The 11,800-nt window shown below is 48.9% G+C and overlaps 1 protein-coding gene across 1 annotated transcript; it reads left to right on the top strand.

The window, feature by feature from the left end:
* Window positions 1-1,937: 1,937 nt before the first annotated feature.
* TMEM11 (transmembrane protein 11) lies at window positions 1,938-10,907 on the top strand. Its single transcript, XM_082292161.1, has 2 exons — window positions 1,938-2,050; window positions 9,988-10,907. The coding sequence occupies exons 1-2, from the start codon at window positions 1,986-1,988 to the stop codon at window positions 10,502-10,504; spliced, it is 582 nt and encodes a 193-aa protein (XP_082148287.1). The 5' UTR covers window positions 1,938-1,985; the 3' UTR covers window positions 10,505-10,907.
* Window positions 10,908-11,800: the final 893 nt, after the last annotated feature.

Here is an 11,800-nt window from a genome sequence, read left to right on the forward strand (position 1 = left end):
AACTGAGCTGCAGTGGCTGTGCTGCGCTGAGGGGACCACATGGTCCCATTGCAAATGAACAGTAGGTAAAGGGTGAAATTATTGTATTTTATTTGAGGTCACAGGGCTGGCTGACCTTGTGATGACTGTGCAGAGCTCAGGGTGAGCGGGATCACAACTGGTTCCTCTCCTTTGCCAGCTGATCCAGCCCTGCTCACCTTCATCATTCCTCCTTAGCATTTCAGGCCAGTCTTTGGGAGTTGTCCTGCAAATGAGCAGACACTCAGTGTTCATGCCCACTGTTTTAAGATGGGCATGAAAATATTTAAATATCTAGCTGCTGTGCTTGTCCAGAGCAAGGTGGGCAGGCAGGTGACTCAGAGGGACACAAGGCACTTCCCTCCCTGAGCCAGCCCTCCTCAGGCCTGGGAGCACAGCCCGAGCACTCAGCACTCGGGATCCCAGCAGGGCATTTGTGTCACTTCCCAATGCTGTGTGAGGGCTACAGAGGTTGAGGCCAGAGTTTGGATAACTCAAACTGCCGGGAAGGGTGGTGTGGAGAACAGTTATGATTTGATCCAGTGTGACAAGCGGCCCCTGGGCTGCAGCTCGAGCGGGCAGGAGCATGGGGTTTGCAGCTCCCGAGGGACAGCACAAGCGGTTGGGATCTGTAGCTGGGCTGTTGCTGGTTAACACACTCTGTTTACATTCCACATTCCAGACGGTCCATGCTCCGGCCTGTCCCAGCAATGCTGCACGTTCTGCCGGGCTGGGCATGCTTCCCAAACACCTCCTTGTCCCTGGAAATGCAGCCTTTATCTCCCCCCCAAAACAGATGCCCCCCAAAATACAGCTGAGAGAGCAGCGGTGTGGGAGGGCCCTGTAGGCTGGAAGAGCAGCCTCGGGCTGCCAGGGAAGGTGGAGGCAGCCGAGGTTTGTTCTCTTCAGTCACATTACATCACTTAGGAATAATTTTGTCAAAAAGAGGGTTTTTCTAGGATCGGCAGATGCAGAGGCAGCGCCGCTGTCTCCTGACGTGCGCTGTCAGGCTGGAGGAGGGCTTCAGGAAAGGGGGGACTGCGGAGCACGGAGCTGCTGTTTGTTATGGGAAAGCTTAAAAATCCTGAGAAAAAAGCTCCTCTTCTGGGGAGAATCCGACCGGGAGCAAGAAGGGGCCCTGCAGAGGCTCAAGGATCCTGGAGATAACCATCCAAGCACCCCGGCACAGGTCACCCACAAAACCTTCACCACTGACTTCTGATGGATCCACAGGAGCTGGGAAACCTCTGGCAAGCCCACACTGCAATTCTAGAGAACCGTTTGGTTATAAACTTCTTATGGACTTGATGATCTTGAGGTCTTTTCCTAAGTCATTCTGTGATTTATGCCTCCTCAGAGATGCAGCAAGGGAGCCTCCCCATTCACTGCCCCTCTTTCGAGATTGATTAAGGGGGCAAAATTCACCCCAAAACCGCCCAGCCTCTCCTCCCAGGGAGGCGCTGCACAAGGGCATCCTCCATCCCTAGTCCACTGCAGGGAAGGAACCTCCCGGGTTTTTTGGATCACGAACACGAGGCGATGCTGAGGCTGCTGAGCGATACCGACCCTCGGCAGCCGCATCCCTTCATGGCGGGGACGCGGGGCAGGCCGGGACTCGCCACCGCGCTCCTCCCACCGGGTGGAAGATCCCGGGCGGCGGGGCCGAGCTGAGCCGAGCCCCGCGGGGCTGCTCTGCCACCGGTACGGGGCTGTGGCCGGGAGCCCCACTGAGGTCTCACCGCGGCGCCCACCTGGCCCCACCGCCCCCGCCCAAGGGACTACACACCCCAGGGACCTCCGCGGCCGTGCGGCGGTGCGGGGCGCTGTGGGACTTGTAGTCCTTTCGCGGTCCCAGCCCCGCCCCGAGGAGCGGCCGCTGCCGCCCCCGCGCACTACATCTTCCGTCGGGCATCGCGGCGCGCCCGCGGGCCGCCGGCGGAGACATTTGCGAGGCGAGTGTCTCCAAGATGGCGGCGTGGGGAAGGAGGCGCGCGGGCCCCGGCGGCACCAACAGCGGTGGCGGCCGGGACAGGTGAGGGGCGGCCGGGCTGGGGCGGGGGACGGCGGGGACCGCGGGGCTGCACCACCCGCGGTGGTCCGGCGACCCTGCGGCAAGGGTGGGGGCGCCGCGAGGGGAGCGTGGCCGGGCAGGGCGGGCGCGGGACGCGGAGGGGCCGGGGGCGTTCGGCGGGGCCGGGCCCGGGGAAGGTCAGCGCGGCCCGCGGCGTGTCGGGGGCAGCGCTACCCGCGGCGGGGTGCGGCGCTGGCGGCCGGGTGGAGGAGGGCCGGCCCCGAGAGGCTCCTTCCGTCCACGGCTATTTTTAAAGGCGGGGAGGGAGCGGCGAGTCCTCCAGGGTGACCTCCTTCTGCCGGGGCCGCGGCGGGCAGGGAGCTCGGTACCGTGCTCCGGCCTCTGACAGGGTGGAGGAGAGTCCAGCACAGGCTGGAAATACCCACGGAGCAGCGGTGGAAGTTTGGGAATCGCAACTTTAAAATGGGAAAAAGAGATAGAGAGAAATCTTACAGAATCAATTAGGCTCGAAAGATCTGAGATCATCGAGTCCAACCTGTGACCGATCCCCACCCCGTCATCCAGACCAGAGCACTGAGTGCCACCCAGTCTTTCCTTAAACACCTCCAGGGACGGTGACTCTGCCACCTTCCAGAGCAGCCCGTTCCAGTATTTAATCACCCTTTCTGTGAAGAAATTCTTCCAAATGTCCGACCTAAATGTTCTCCACCTGCTGAAAATGTCTGGGTTTATCCTGCGTTTCCTGACGTTGGCATTTTTCTGTTCTGCCCCAGGGCTGACTGATGTAACTGGCAGCTGCTGAAAGCTGCTGCGGTGTTTTGTGAGTTTTCCTTTGCTCTGTTGCCTCGCCTCGAAACTCTGATATCCCTCTTAATTAGAAACTCTGATGTCCCTCTTAATCTGTGTTGTGGCTTTTGCTTCACTTTGTTCCTTGCTGTGATCCAACAGTGTTTGCTTTGATGCTGTTGAATCTACACAGCCGAGGAGAGCCACTAGTAGCCCTGAAAATTCTGGCGCTAATGTGAATTGCAGGAATGCTGCCTGTGTTCAGAGAATTCAAAAGTAATTGAACTGGAAGGGCCAATGGAATTCCTGCATCAGCGTGGTTTAAATAAACAACTAAGAATACCACCGTGGTAAAACTGTCTGCACCCAGTGCTGGCACTGCCCCAGCATGGGAGGTGTGGAGTTTTCATGTGGTTTTTTCATGTGGCAGACGTGTCCTCCCAGCAGAAGGGAAGAAACAGAATATGGAAAAGAACACTTAATAACTTCAGTTATTCTTCCAGGGTGAAAACTGATGCAGACTTAAAAAGTGAGTTGTTACTGTGTAGCTTCATCTGTGACCTGTACAATAATCTAATTGTTGTTTGACGTGATCTTTTTTCAAAGCTGTGATTGCTCTTGATCTTATGATCAAAAATACTCCTAAACACAAGTCACTCCATGAACCTGCTGCATGTAGTATTTTTCCTCTGCCAGTGAGAAGTGTATGGAAGAGAACAGAACAGCAGATCCTCCCCTGAGCAGCATTTCACAATCTCCATCAAAAGCTGGTGGTTCTTTAGGTGTCACCCTGTACAAATGTGACAGAGGAGGATAATCCCAAAAGGTGTTGGGTGATGTCAGCGAGGTGCTGCTTCTTCTTAGCAGTTGCAGAGCAGGAGATGTGGATGACTGGGCCTCAGCCTCTCCATCAGTGCCTGATCCCAAACCACACCTGCCCGTCTTGTTCGGCTGCTGCAGCACCGGTTGTGCAAAGGCAGCGCTGACAGACCTGATGTCATCACATGATGACATGTGTTTTTTATAGGGTGAATACAGTTTTCTTACTCTGGGCAGGATTCTCGTCCAAAGACACATTCCTTTGAACTGGATATGCTGATCCAGTTTTCCTGGTAACTGAGCTGCTTCAAGGAGTGTTTGTAGTTGTCAGCCAGCCACTCTGAAAGGCATCTGTGTGTCGGAGGTGGTGTGAGGAGACTCAGTACTGAATAAAATCCTGTCTGCTATGAGACTAGAACAGCTTTCATTTAAAAAAAAAAAAAAAAAAAGACCAGCATATCTGTGGAGACTGAGTCCCTTCATAAGCAACTTTATTGATACAGAGAAAGGTATAATTGGTTAAAAAGTGCTTTCCTTGCTAGGAGTGAATGTAAGGACATTAATTTCAAAGGATGTTGAATGTGAACTCCAGCTGGCTCTGGTGGTAAAATAATAATGTTAAACAAAATAACCAAAAACACTGAAGGGAGCCAACTAAATATTTGTTTTTCTTCATTCTGGATAGACTCTTTAATGGAGCCTGTCTAAAGGGAATTGTTAATCTGTAGACCAAAACAACTTTTTCATACAGAACAGACACTGGTTTGTACTGGGTGTTTTTGTATAAAAGGCAGCCTGGTGCCCGCCAGAGCAGTGGACAGCATGTCGTTTGTTCCCCTGGGAGATGTTCTGACAAACTCTGGAAAGAACAGCTTTCATGTCATCACCACTGCCTGCACTGGTTCCTCTGTGCCCTCACAGAGCTCTCCTTTCGCTACCTGCACTGCTCAGATTTCTGGTACTCTGCTTGCAGCAATGATTGACCTATTTCCATCAGCCTGGCTAATCATTAGTTGATGTAAAATTGACACCTCCTTGTTGTTTGGGGGCTGGATTTGTTGTTATGGTCTGGTGATGTTTTCCTTAGAGTTCAGGGAATGTTGTTGTCCCTCCCTGAGGCTGCTTGAAGAGCTTCCCAATGTTCTCCTCTCCTTTTTCCTATTTGAATTTAAGGTGCATCTTTTGAATGAAAGTCTTGCTTTATTGCCCTGCATTTCCTGTTCTTCTTCTGCTTGAATGCCCTTCTTAAAGCCCCAGGCCTGACAGCCCTGGCTGAGGACCTGAGCCTGATAGATGGTGAAGACATGCAGCAGAGAAGCAATTCTCCAGGTGTTTGGGGTGGGATGTGTTTGTGCTTTCTTTGCACCTGAGTATCCTGAGTAGAAACATACACTGGGGAATATTACTGGGAGGTGGAATATTCCCACTGAGAATTAAAGCCAGGCCACAGCTCGTTCCTTAATCTTGAAATCAAATTAAATTTCAGGAAGGATTTATGTTGGAGGGAGGGAAGTTTAGTGTTTGAATTTGTCATGCCTTGACTCTGTTGACTTCCTCCAGCTTGGCTGAGATGCTGACAATGCTCCCAGACATGCTCTGGCCATCTGTAATGTCCTTTTTCTGAGATCCTGCACAGCCAGCACAAAACCCGTCTTGCACTGCTGAGCTGGACTGTGTGTGCTGCTTGTGACAGGTGTTATCACACTGCTGCAAGCCTCTCCTTTCTAATTTTTTTAACTACTAATCCAACTGGTCTTCATTTTCAGTTAATCTGATTGTTTGTTGCTCTGAGCAAAACTCTTGCCCAGGAATATTCTTTTTAAAAAAAAAAAAACCCTTTAACATAATTTGACCTACGTGTTATGGGAGGGGCTTATAAATAACTTTTATTTTTGCCCTGAACTGTACCTGAACTTTGTGCAGCTTAAGATTGTTTCCAAGTGTGATTTTGAGCATTTTGCAGAACTGAGATAGTTGGATGACTTGAAACACTCACCAAAGGTCTGTCTGGCAGGTGCCTTAGGTTGAGGGCAAAAAACTCAGGAGGCTCAGTCGTTCTCCCCTGCAGCTGGGCAGTGGTAGGAGGATGCTGAGGGTTCTCCCAGGATGTTTTCACTTGCCTTGTTCTCAGTGCTCTGTTCCTTTGTGTCTGCTTTTGCCACTTGTCACCTGGCAAAACTGAAGGTCTTTTGACAATGAGTGACATTGTGCCTCCTCTTTGGAATGTTATTTATTTCTTCATCTGTAAAGACTATCCAATTGAAATTTCCCTTTACCAGGCAGGCTGCTGTTTTCAGGAGCCTGCTTCCAAGATGGAGGCAGAGAGGTGGAGCTGCTCTGAGGACTGGAACTTTGGAAGAGATTCTTTTCTGTGAGGGTGCTCAGACCCTCGCACAGGTTGCCCAGAGAATCTGTGGCTGCCCCATCCCTGGAAGTGTTCAAGCCAGGTTGGATGGGGCTTGGAGCAACCTGGGATAGTGGAAGGTGTCCCTGCCCATGGCAGGGGATTGGAACTGGATGGGCTTTGAGGTCTCTTCCAACCCAAGCCATGTCAGGATTTGATGAACTGCTGGAGCTGCTATTGTTCAGCAGCTGCAGCACCCCTCTCCTGGTGCTCTCCCATATTCCCATGTTAGGAAGACAATCCAAATGTAATTTGAAGCTTGCTCTACAGCTAACACAGACACTTCTGCCCCTCCTGCTGCTGTAGCTCTGTTAACAATGGATTCATTTTTATAACTTTGGTAATACCAAAATTTGACATCGTTGAGTTTTAAGTGATTTACATCTTGCTGTGCTGAATAGCTGAGAGTTTTGTCACATTCCCCCCTCCAGGCATTCATTTAGCACCAGGAAAGAGACACTAACATTTCTCAAATATAGAATGCTTGAAGCTGCAATAGAACAAATATTTGGATATAAGGCCTAGAACTATTCCTGCAGAACAGCTGTACAACTTTTTAACTGTGCCCTCTTATTTGGAGTGGGGAGACAGGTCCTGGAAAATCATTTGATTGAATAATACTAACAACTGCTTTTAGGCTCTGATCTGTCTAGTAAACAGCCTGTCAGGCTTCTGAACACCTGGCAGCATTTTACGTCTTCTGGCATTAGGTGCTCTCTGGTTATTTACTATTCTTTTAAGTAAAATGGAGTTTATATAAAATCCCCACACTTGATAAGTGGTGGATGCCAGCTCAGAATTGCTTGCACAGCTCTGCATTTGTGTTTGTCATGGCTGGGGGGTGGGTGACAAGCTCCAAAAGGCAAACTCCATGGCCTCCAGTGTTTGAGCAAATCCAGTTGCTTTGACTGGATTTGTTCGTGTGCAGCTGCTGTGTTCAATTGAAAGGCTGTGTCAGGAGAGTTGCCTCTGTGAAGTGCTCAGCTGAAACCTCCTCAAGCCCACGTATCTCATCTGTGTCTCTTTCTATATAATCTGAAATATGAACAGTTTTCAGCTTTCCATGCTCCAGGGGCAGCCAGTTCTTGTGTGGAAATAATAACATGATAACCCCACTTTGTGCAGAAACAGAAGTTTGCTGCCTGCCTTGTTGACTCTTCATGTGTCCTATTTGAGCAGATATCTTTTCATTTGTCATTTTTGGATTGGCTGTTTTGCCATTTGCAGCTTCAGCACTGTGACACAGATTTATTCTGATTTTAGAGGACTCATTTGGAGAAACAGCGCAGTCGGGGGGCAGACTTTTTCAGGGACGAAGCCTTTGTGCAGTTCAATTCCCAGTGATTTTTTTTTTTTTTTTTTTTGGTCAGCAGAACATACTTTAAATTCTGCTTGTTTTGGCATAAGAGGGCTGTGCTTTTCTTGACTTTATTGTTATAAAGCCCCAGAGCCTGACAAGCTAAAAAATTCCAGAGGAGATGGACAGTGCTGCCTCTGGCCAGTCTGTTGGATTCCTGCTGACAGGTGGCTGTTTGTGGTGTGGCTCTGCTTGTGCAATGATGGTGAAAGGAAAAAAGGGGTGTTCAGAGGGAAGAACAGGCAAGATCTGAGCAAGGAGAAATGAGGCTGTTTGTTAGTAGAGTTAGAAGCTCAGTTCCCATGGCTCTTGTACAGGCAGGGAAGGAATGGGCTCACTTCACCCATGTTTTCCCAGTGATGACAGGGAGATCTGGAATGACAACTGTGATGTTCCTAAGCCTCTGGGAAGTTCTTAGTTGAATTCGGATTCTGCTTCTCTATTTTGCAGACCCATCTGCATGCTCCCAGGTATTACAAAACACTGACAGTGCTCCTTGGTAAGAAATACTAATTTTGTCTGGAGGGTTGTGTGAGCGCTGGCTTGGCTTCCAGCTTGAAAATGCCTTTCAGCAATAGCTTTTCCATGAAGTCATTATGCCCTAGCAAGTGGTTTCACATAGTCATGGGTAGTGGTGTGCAAAGTTACCTTAAGCCTCTGTATGTCTTTTGCAATGAAACTGGAATTTTTGATTTGGAAGAAGCTGCACGTGGAGCAGCTGTTACCAGGGAAAAGAATCCTTGGCAAAAACCACAAGCAGCTGTGTCCTTTGTGTCAGTAACACCTGCTTAACCGGTTTCTTGTTAGAAACTCCTTATATAGGTCCTGTCCTTAAATTTTTTTTTTCTCTAAATACCTCTCAATTCACTGCAGAATGTCAGAGCCCACTACATCCTGTGCTGAAAGGGTTAATGGTAATTTTCCAAACAATGTCTGACAAGCTCATTACCCTGAAGAAACCCCTGGCATACATGGAATTCAGGTGGATTTTTATTTTTCTTTCTACCCATGGACAGACCAAGGGGGAAATGCACTGCAAGGAACTCAATAACTACATTGTAGGTTGAGTTTTCCTTGTAGGTTAAATAAATTCCAGCTGGACTTTTAATGAAACTGCTTATTACTCTGCTTTGGGAGAGGGTGGTGCCTCTCAGGTCCTGCTGGTTGATGTTTGCTGCTGTTACAAACATGTCTGCTACGTCTGCAACAGCTTGTAATTTAACAATATTCTCGATTACAGCTGGCCACTGCTCAATCCCCTTTGCAGCCTGAGTGGAGCTGCACATTAAGGATAATGTTTGGCAACAGCAGCTTGTGAATGTGTATTTTTCTCCCTTATTTTCCAGTGCATGCACATAAGTACCACCGTACTAATGGAGCAAAAAGTGCTCATTCTGTTCTCCACATCAGCAGTGTGTTCCTGCTGATATCACGGGGGTCTAAATGTTGTTGGGATGAGGCTGTTTTGTCTGCTGTGATTAGGTCAGATGTGTGTGATTTGTTCTCCTTCTGCTAAAGGAATCTGCTAGATATTTTTATCCTTGCGAGGCCACGTGCTCAGTTTTGCTCTGGTTAAGCACAAGTATGTCAGAAATGTTCATTTCTGCTTAGAAGGGAGGATTTTGCCTGGTTCTGATGGATAGGTTTTTACCCTTTCTCAGAGCAGGTAAACAGTCATAATCCTATTTCTTAGCAGTCTGTACATGAATGTAGCTGCAGATAGAAGGTGATGTGGTGAAGAGGGTGGAGGGAAGGTGGAAATTGATGTGACACTAGGTAGCTGAAAGCTGCTGCTCCAATACAAATTCTCTGCATCCCCTGAGTGGGAATGTGCTCCCAGGTGAAGTGAGCAGCTCTTTCTTCACTGCTTAAGCCTGCGTGGGTTAAAAACATATTCATGTCTTGCTTTGCTGCATCCCACTTCAGGAGAGGGAGTGAACCGTTCTGCCACAAACTGAATGCTCTGCTACCTTCTTCACCTTCCCTTTCAGCAATGTTCTTTGGCCATCCTTGTTGGATTTACCATGGATTTACTAGGCTGTGTTTAATATGGAGGACTAAATAGCAAGCTGCATCAGAAAGCAAATGTATTCATCTGGAGATGCTTCCTCTCTCCAAACCTCCCAGTACAGCTTGTCCTCCTGATAAATGAGCTGCTTGTCTTGGTTTCTCTGAAAGCTCCGGAAGTTCGTATGGTTTGTTCAGTGATGTGTTGTGGTCACTAAGGTGTGAGCGACACTTCTGCTCTCTCCAAAGAAACTGCTTGGGTATCAGTGTGAGGAACCATTTCAGGACTGTTAAATAACCCTAGTTCTCAAATTGTTCTAGATCCTCCAAGTTAGGAAGAGGTAAGAAAAATATGTTGCCTTCTTTTGGGATGAATTATTGTACAACAGGAGAAATCAGCTGATGTGAAATGAAGCTTGTGTTGAAAAGCTGCTGGTTGTGAAACAGAGGCAGTGACCTTGAGGGGCTGCCCTCACTTGGGGCACTTCTCTCCTCTCCCAGCCGGGTGGGTGAACAGCCTGTCCTTCAGCCCTGTAGTTTTAATTCTTCATTTCCCCTCACCAGGGTGACCTTGTCCTCCACGGACTGTTACATTGTGCACGAGATCTACAACGGGGAGAACGCTCAGGACCAGTTTGAGTACGAGCTGGAGCAGGCACTGGAAGCGCAGTACAAGTACATCGTGATCGAGCCCACACGCATCGGGGACGAGACGGCGCGCTGGATCACCGTGGGCAACTGCCTGCACAAGACGGCCGTGCTGGCGGGCACCACCTGCCTGTTCACCCCCCTGGCACTGCCAGTCGATTATTCTCACTACATCTCCCTGCCCGCTGGAGTGCTGAGCGTGGCTTGCTGCACCCTCTACGGGATCTCTTGGCAGTTTGATCCCTGTTGCAAGTACCAGGTCGAGTACGATGCCTATAAACTTTCGCGCCTGCCCCTGCATACGCTCACCTCGTCCACTCCTGTGGTGCTGGTGAGGAAGGACGACCTGCACAGAAAGAGACTGCACAACACAATAGCACTCGCTGCCCTGGTGTACTGTGTAAAGAAGATCTATGAACTCTATGCTGTATGACTCCAGCAGGGAAGAGAGAAACCCACAAAGACAAGTGTATTAAGACTCCCACAGTAACATTTTGTTTTTCCTCTTTGAGAAGTGGTGGAGACTGGCAAGGATTTGGTTTAATAGAGCTGTTATTTTTCAAATAACACATCACTGGTGCACCAAGGTTTTTCAGTTCTTCGTTACTCTTGAGATGTGGATGTGTGGTGACTTGAGATCTCTATGTTAGGCCAGGGGAGTCCAATCCAGCAGCAGAATGTCGATGAAAGAAAGCAATAGAAAGAAGGGGTGTGAGAGCTGCTTTTTTTTCTTTTTTTTCTTTTTTTTTTTTTTTTTGGAAACATTTAAGTATATTGTTTAATTGTATTACACAGAACCAGCCAGAAGTTATCATTGACCATTAAAGGATGAGAATTTCAAATGCTTTTGCTCTCGTCACTGTTATCATAGTCCCCTTTGCTGGTGTGGTTCCAGGGGGTCAAGGCTTTAGACCTGCTCACACACACACCTGACACTCCTCTTGTCCAGTGCATGTGGCAGCAGCATCTGTGTTACAGCAGGCATCTGCTGAAGGAATAGCTGCAGGGTGTCACTTTCCCTCTTGCTTGGCTAGTTGTGTTTCTTGGAAGAGGTTTTACCAGCTTTATACCTTTTTGGTAATTGCTAAACATTGATGGATGGGGATAAAGGTGTCCCAGTCCTCTGCTGCCCTGCACCTCCAACCATGACTCCTCTGCACGACAGAGATACCACTCTGACTTTCCAGCTACATTCTGCTCAGTTCTTGTACGAGTTCTTCCTAAGGTAGATACATCTCCTCTTAAAATGCCCAGGGCTGGGGGCTGCCAAGGTGGGAGTCCACCTGTCCTTACCTTTGTGCTGTGCCCTGACCACACAATTCCACTGCTTTTGCCTGGAATACAGGAGCTGCCTGCTCCTGCTGCAAGGTATCCATGTGACTGCATCTTGTAACTGTGTTAACCTGAAATTTTAGAATTCAGTCCTATGCATTAAATCATATTTTAGCTTTAAACTCAAAATCTTGTTCTTAGAATGGGAAGCATTTACTGTTCTGTGAGATCTGCCAGTTACTTTTAAAAGATAGGGGCTTGCTGTCTATAATCTCCTCCCACCACATGGAGAATAGGTGTGGCTGGTGTTGGCATGGCCAGCTTGGCACAGCTTCAGGTGTTACATTGGGAATAGGAGAGCAAAGGCCTGCAGTGAGAGCTGCTTGTGCACTGCGTGCTCCCTGCTCCAGTGGGAGCAGCAGCCTGACCTTCACAGCTGAAACACTAACCTTGGCAG

Source organism: Coloeus monedula, assembly GCF_965178545.1.
Source record: "Coloeus monedula genome assembly, chromosome: 16".
Lineage (NCBI taxonomy): Eukaryota > Metazoa > Chordata > Aves > Passeriformes > Corvidae > Coloeus > Coloeus monedula.